General features: G+C 36.8%; 1 protein-coding gene across 1 annotated transcript; it reads left to right on the top strand.

Annotated features, from left to right (window-relative positions):
* The first annotated feature begins 5,294 nt into the window (after positions 1-5,294).
* LOC107732155 (uncharacterized) lies at positions 5,295-7,512 on the top strand. Its single transcript, XM_016543426.1, has 6 exons — positions 5,295-5,370; positions 5,453-5,498; positions 5,593-5,693; positions 6,803-6,870; positions 6,998-7,134; positions 7,249-7,512. The coding sequence occupies exons 1-6, from the start codon at positions 5,320-5,322 to the stop codon at positions 7,449-7,451; spliced, it is 606 nt and encodes a 201-aa protein (XP_016398912.1). The 5' UTR covers positions 5,295-5,319; the 3' UTR covers positions 7,452-7,512.

Here is a 7,512-nt window from a genome sequence, read left to right as displayed (position 1 = left end):
CTCAGTTTATTTCAAACTTAAACATAGAATAATAATAAAAATGATAATTCACTTTAAAATGTTAATAATTAGGAAGTGATGCTGACAAGCTCATGATTGAATTAGTTCACAATTATGAGCTCTAGTTTGTGTCAGTTCAGTATGTCTCCAACTCCAAAATACCTATACCTTTAGTGACAGTAGGCTGGGGAGGACTTTTCTTGAATATAAATTCACTAATTACTCAAGCGTTACCTTGTCAGCCTGCAGGAACTACTAGTGATCTGGACCATTATTTTAAAGTGAAAAACACCTTAACCACTCAGTAATTACTAAGTAATTTAATAAGTTATTTAACATATTTTATATCTGACACATTGTCACGTGTATGTTTCCGTTTAGTTCCGGTTTTCCTTATTTGGTCCTTCCTGTTCCTGTCCTCTGTTGTATGAATTTGGTTCCAGCGGTGTTTGTTTAATTAGTTAATTTGCTCCCTGGTGTGTCCCATTGGTGTCTGTATATTTATAGTGAGTCCCGTTCTGAGTTTCTTTGTCCGGAATCGTTTATGTCCCCTCCTTGTGCTACATGTGATTCCCTGAAGAGAATATTAAACCCCTTTGTTTTGTACTCCTGGTCTCCTCGTACCTCGCTCCGTGTTCCCGCACCGTAGCAACCCGTGACAGAATTCCGGACCCAAAGTGACAGTAAGCGGCGCCCCTTCTACCCGTGTTTGTTTTTCGTTGTTTGAATAGTTTTTTTGTTTTCCCCCCCGTTCGTTTCTCCCCGTTCAAATGGAGGAACGAGCGTTATTCATTGCCGTGGCTCAGGCGAAACCCCGACCCTGTCAGTTATGCGAGGGCGTTCGTGCCGCTCGCCCTCGCCAGCTCCCTCGAGGGAGAAGCCCTCGTGACGCTGTTCCGGATCGGGATAACCTACCATTGTCTCTTACTAGGCATACTAGAAACTTGAAGGCAGGTGTGTTGAGGCAAGTTGGAGCTAAACTCTGCAGGACACCGGCCCTCCAGGACCGAGTTTGGGCACCCCTGGTCTAATCCGTCTCACTTACACTTCATGGCAATTAGAGCGCAAGTCTCACTTACCTCTGGTCATGTACAAAAAAAGCTTAATCCACCATCAAAGCCTCAATTCCTTGATTGAAGAACAATTCTTTCCTCTCCAGTCCCAGCAAAATCAAAAATCCAAACTTTCAATGTGGCATTACGCAAACTCTCCCCAAAAATAATCAAAATATCACATTTTAATCAAACTCATTCAATTATCTCTCAAACCAAATATTTTACCAAAACTTACTGAGCTTATAGACGAGTCCCCATAATGTTACAACCACTTGGCTCTGGGTGAAGTAACATTACCAAAAGGGGAGGCCACACAGAAGACTAAGTTTAACAAATAAACATTTAATCAAGAATAAATCAAATAATACAAAAGTTAAGTATGAGTATGTATAAAGAAAGAGAGAAAGAAAGAAACAAACAAAAAAAACAATCCAGGGCTGGAGAGGGAAGATGAACGGCAGCCCAGCCCAGATCACCACTGCACTCTGAATCTCCGTCTTTTAAACCCAAACGCCAATCACAGGTAACACTCCACACCTGTATCTGACGCTCGCTCTGAAGGAGAGGCAAAACCATGGAACACCACCACCTAGTGGACAAATATTAGAAAGAGAACACTGAGCCATTACGACCCCTTTAAATCAACAGGAAAAACATTCAAACTGTGTAATATTTAAAATATGATTTTATAAATGAAATTTAAAATAAATACAAATCTACAATAATTATGTGTATTCAATAAAACAAGCCACTGAAAATTTAATTTAGCAGTCAAAAATCCTTTGTTATGCTACTCTACTCTGGGCCATGTGTCATATTGAAAAATTATATTTTGTCCCCATAATAATCCTAAATATGTGGCTACAGAACAGTCTGCCAAACTGAACATAAACTTACCCTTTTATTTTTCTATTTCTGTCAAACCTACTTGCTCATTTGGGATGGGCTGTGAAGGAGGGCATAGATACAGTGCGATAAAGTCACAGCAGTGTTTACTTCCGGTTCTGCAAGAGTTTAAAAAAAAAAAAAATTTTTTTACAGACAGTGAAAATACTCTGAATCTCCGTCTTTTAAACCCAAACGCCAATCACAGGTAACACTCCACACCTGTATCTGACGCTCGCTCTGAAGGAGAGGCAAAACCATGGAACACCACCACCTAGTGGACAAATATTAGAAAGAGAACACTGAGCCATTACGACCCCTTTAAATCAACAGGAAAAACATTCAAACTGTGTAATATTTAAAATATGATTTTATAAATGAAATTTAAAATAAATACAAATCTACAATAATTATGTGTATTCAATAAAACAAGCCACTGAAAATTTAATTTAGCAGTCAAAAATCCTTTGTTATGCTACTCTACTCTGGGCCATGTGTCATATTGAAAAATTATATTTTGTCCCCATAATAATCCTAAATATGTGGCTACAGAACAGTCTGCCAAACTGAACATAAACTTACCCTTTTATTTTTCTATTTCTGTCAAACCTACTTGCTCATTTGGGATGGGCTGTGAAGGAGGGCATAGATACAGTGCGATAAAGTCACAGCAGTGTTTACTTCCGGTTCTGCAAGAGTTTAAAAAAAAAATAATTTTTTTACAGACAGTGAAAATTGTTATTGAAAATTCTAACTTTTACAAACATTGGACATTTTTTTTGGTGCAAAAAAAACTAAAATCTATATAGATTAATATAATGACTCCTATGAATGAGGTATAAATGGGGTAATCAAACTTGTCTACGTTACTGTTGACCTGCGCAGACTCGTTAATTCCAGTAAGATTTTATAGGTGGATCATTTGACAAGGAAACAAAATCTCAGACCTTGCGAAACGAGTTCGGTATCTCTTCAGGTTGTTTCCAGAGGCAAGGTAAGAGTGACAAATCGGCGTGTTTATTCTTTTAAATGTGTAACTGCTGTAAACTGCCTTTCTGAAGTACATTTATAGAAAGATTTTCTTATCTTGTCTTTGAAATGAACTGTTCAATGCTGTACTTTTGAAAGTTGTTCTAGCTGGAGTCTGCTATTAATGTAAAGAGCAAGAATTTGACCTAAATTAAGTTAATGGGTTTAGTTTATCATTGTAATTTATTATGAAATAAATAATAATACATCAACACAAGATTTGACCCTAGCTGTTGTAATGTAGGTATATTGTGTAAACATCAATCAATCCCAAAGTCAGTATTTTTTTTTATGTCAATTAGGACACAGGAGATTACGAAAGGCCTTAAACATTTTTAATTAAAAATCTAAATTTTAATACATTTATTCTTATCATTGTTCTCTGATTATATATGCAAGAATTTCCTATTTTACAGATGCCAGGTGTCTGGATGAGCCATATAATTGCATTTTGTTTTGAAGAAATACATTGAAGTGACATACATCAGTGAGAAACATGGCTGGTCAAGGTACAAAAAGACAAAATAAACTTATTTTTGGTTTACTGTAACTACGATCTGGCTTTGTTTACACCTGTTATTATACTCTTGCATTTTATCAGAACATCTACTTACATATAAAGTACATGCAAGTACAAAGTTCAGCATTTGCAATTTGTCTGAATACCATTGATGGTAAAGTAAAAATACATGTACTCCTTTTCAATTTTTCTTGAATAAAAGTACAAAAGTACATGCTTTTTATTGTACTTAAGTATTACAAGTAAAAAGTACTTATTAGTGAACTGTGCAGACATTTATGTAAGGAATAATTGACAATGTGTCATTGAATGACACATGACACATGTGTCAATGTGTTCGCGCGGCGGCGGGACATGCTTTTACATCAATGAGAGGTGGTGTACAGATGTAACTGTGTTAAAGAAGATGTGCTGTTTTTTTTTTTGTTCTGTCACTGTCATTCTGTTACACTGTGGAAGCTTCTGTCACGAAAACAAATTCCTCGTATGTGTAAACATACCTGGCAATAAAGCTCATTCTGATTCTGATTCTGATTCTGAATTGTTAAAAAATAATGCACATCTGAGGTGGTGATGCAATGTGGCTGTTACACCTCAGGAGTGCATTATATTTTAATAATCCAACGGACTGAAGCATGGCCGTCGCTAGTGGGGAGAAAGGTGGTGACGATTATAGTGGTGTAGCACCAAATGTTGGGCCCCGGTCACAGAACCAAGGGGTGGACCAAAAACACACTGCTTTTTATATATATATATATATATATATATATATATATATACAGAAAGTGTGCTCTCTTTCATCACTGAAGCTGTCCATAACAAACACAAATACGCACGGCACTGTTTGAATGCAGTTGCCTATCAGCGGGTATCTAATTAAGAAAAACTGGTAACATCACGTTTACAATTTAATTATCCACTTTGTACTGGTATTTTTGACACTACTACATTGAGGCAAAGGGATCAGAATGCTTCTTTCGCAATGCGTATCATTACCATTCTTCTGAAAACAACAGCTAGAAGTTGTCTGCCCTCCTGCAGTTTTCTTTCCCTCTCTCCGCTACAAGACCAAACCACTTTTCCTTTTGATAGGGGGATTGCTAACATGGGCACCTGCTGCCAGGCAAATAAAGAACATTTCTCGTTTTTACTGATGTAAAATTGAGTCTTGCGAAGTGTTGTTCTTACTGACAAGCATATAATTATAACTATGCCATTTTGTCATGTTAATATTAGGGATTATCAATATATATTTGTGCCCCCCCCCCCTCCATGAGGCCCCCTGTTACATAGTTCCACTATTACCCCCTGTCCGACACCCCTGGGGGGGGGCCCAGTGATTTTAACCAACTGCCCAAGGCCAGCATGAAAGGCGCTCAGGACAGTTGAAAGGCCACTGCTGTTTTACATGTGTTTTCAAGCCTTGGTAGTTTAAACATTCAAGAGATTTTAAAGCATTCAAGCACAAGAAGACGCAACAAGAAAGAACTCAACTGAGTCCTCACGCACTGCGTTCTGTGCGCACACAGAGAGATGCGTCTTAAAAAGGGCGCAAACACAGAATTTATTTTTCGAGTCTTCTTGCACTTGAACAAACAAATACATCTCCCTAATTCAAACATTCAAGCAAAATGAATCGAAAGAGCTTAATTCAGCACCCACGCGCTGTATTCTGTGTGCACAGCGCACACACAGAGTGCTGCGTCACATAGCTAGTGAACACCAAACTGAATAATAAATGTTTTGCTTTTTTTATTATGGTTTCTGTTCATGAGATATTTCAATTCCTTAGATACAGGACAACTATTCCTGTACTTCATAGGAATCTTCATGGCTGCCCTGCTGACCCATGAATGTGTTGTGGAAACACTAGATTTACGGGTAGGGGAAGTTTATTTACTGCATTTTACTGCATGAATTAAATTCACAGAATATGAAAAATGAGAGAATCCTGTCATTTCAGAACTTAAAATATTCAACAGCCTCAACAGTAACCTCAGCACAGACAGGTACTGTAAGCATACAAACTAGGTAGTTTTAGTATTGAGGATTATTGCTTATACCTGTAGTTTTAATACACATAAATGTACACTTCTTTTACAGTTATTGGAATGTCAATGGCAATAAATCAGATTTTTGACATCAGTCTTACTGACCGTAATAGCAAGACTTACAAAGATTTATCTGGACAAATTGAGTCAGCAGTGAGTATTCCATATTTCATATTTTAAAGAAATATATTATTTGTGTATTTGGTTGATTTTTGAATTTTTTGAATACTTTAAATACAATTTTGAATACAGCTTAAATATAGACGGTTTCATTGGGCGCACGTGCCTGGCCCGAAGATAACATCTGGTCTGTGTTTGTTTATCAGTCTGGCTAGTGACACCGACTACGAACACATTTAAAGTTAAGTTGATGAGTAGACTGAAGTTGGGCTCAGGCTGTTGTGCTGTGGGATGTGTTTCCCATACATACATACATTTATTTATTTTTGGCGACCCGCGACACTATCAAAACTGACCGCCTCGAATAGATTTTCCAAAAGGCTTTGACTTCGTTGAATAACATGAGCACTGCACGTTTGTGAGTGTTTGTGAGATCAATGCTGCTTCGTGTACAGCCATTACCGGGGAAACCACTGTTTCTCCCATTCTAAAAGCACCTCCTGCTGGCAGAGAATGAATTTGCATTTTCAATAAGCCTGTCTGATTTACGCAGCAAACATATTAAGCTTGTTATCAGAAATAATCTACTCTAGAGGGACTTTGCTGTTGTTATTGATTCCTTGTGGAAGTCTACCGGAAGTTAAGTTTGGGCCACAAAAGCACGCATTCGCAGTAATGTTAGTTTATGTTGCCGTTAAAAGCATAGTCCTGAATTTGAGTCCTTAATACCATATATATATATATCTATGGTTGAAACATCTATACCTTTGAAGAAGTCATAACATGCATGTTAGTATTAATAAAATAAAAACCACTTTCCAAAGCTTTGTAGGTGATGACTTTACTAATTCACTATGTGAATTCAGTTTAACTGCAGTAATGCAGCCCATTAAAGAGATAATTTGCCATATGATTAAATTATTGAAATAATAATTATTTTTTATTATTTAATAAATATTAACAAAAATGTTTAACTGAAACACTAATATGGACTCACAAATGTTTGCAGCACTTGATTCATACAAGCACATAATGTAGTGAACATCATAATACAGTACTAATAATACAATGACTTTATGTAATTTTTATTATTGTAACATTGTTTTGTTCAAGCACACATGGCATACTTTTATTTTTTACAGATTGACACAAGCTATTCTAATAAGCTAACTGGCTACAAGGTTGGTTCTGCAAAAGTCACTGGCTTCAGGTATGATTTACAATTTAAACTTTTTTTTTTTTTCCCGCAAAACTTTTCCATTTAGTTTTACCTTTTCAAACAAATACAATGTTAATACATGTCTTTACATTGGTGTGTTTTGTGTTCTGCTCCATAGACCTGGGAGTGTTATAGCAGACTACACTATAAGTGCAACATCCAACAGCCTTGATTTTGGAGCAGCAAACACACAGGTTTCTGACTCTCTGAGAACACAAGGAATAATTTTAGCTGAAGATGCCTTTGCTCAAAGTGGTAAGAGTAGTCAGTGCCTAATCTAAAACCCTTCACATTTCTTAGCTCCATCATATTTATGTTTTGTTTTTGTTCATTGTTGGGTGATATGAGCTGTATGGGTTTTGTTTACAGATCAAACAGTCTTCACAACAGATCAGTTATATCCTCTGCAAAAGGTGGACCTGAACTGTATACAGCCAGACTTTGCAAAGGGACAAATAAAATGGACAGTGGATAACAAAGATCCTGCACTAGACAACATAAGATATTTACTTTCAAATGACAACAGAACTCTCACTGTAAAAAACGCTAGTGAAAGTGACAGTGGTGAGTGACGAGATTTATTTTTGTATTGTCTATGATATTTTACTAGTGCCTGATAGCTCCTGTCCTGTT

Source organism: Sinocyclocheilus rhinocerous, unplaced genomic scaffold (genome assembly GCF_001515625.1).
Source record: "Sinocyclocheilus rhinocerous isolate Xijiao unplaced genomic scaffold, SAMN03320098_v1.1 scaffold1450, whole genome shotgun sequence".
Lineage (NCBI taxonomy): Eukaryota > Metazoa > Chordata > Actinopteri > Cypriniformes > Cyprinidae > Sinocyclocheilus > Sinocyclocheilus rhinocerous.
This window is presented reverse-complemented; position numbering and strand designations above follow the sequence as displayed.

Coding starts and splice junctions, on each gene's coding strand:
- LOC107732155 (XM_016543426.1), top strand. CDS start 5,320: ATGGCTGCCCTGCTGACCCATGAATGTGTTGTGGAAACACTAGATTTA. Junction 5,694..6,802: donor CTGGACAAATTGAGTCAGCA/GTGAGTATTCCA, acceptor TATTTTTTACAG/ATTGACACAAGCTATTCTAA. Junction 7,135..7,248: donor AGATGCCTTTGCTCAAAGTG/GTAAGAGTAGTC, acceptor TTTTGTTTACAG/ATCAAACAGTCTTCACAACA.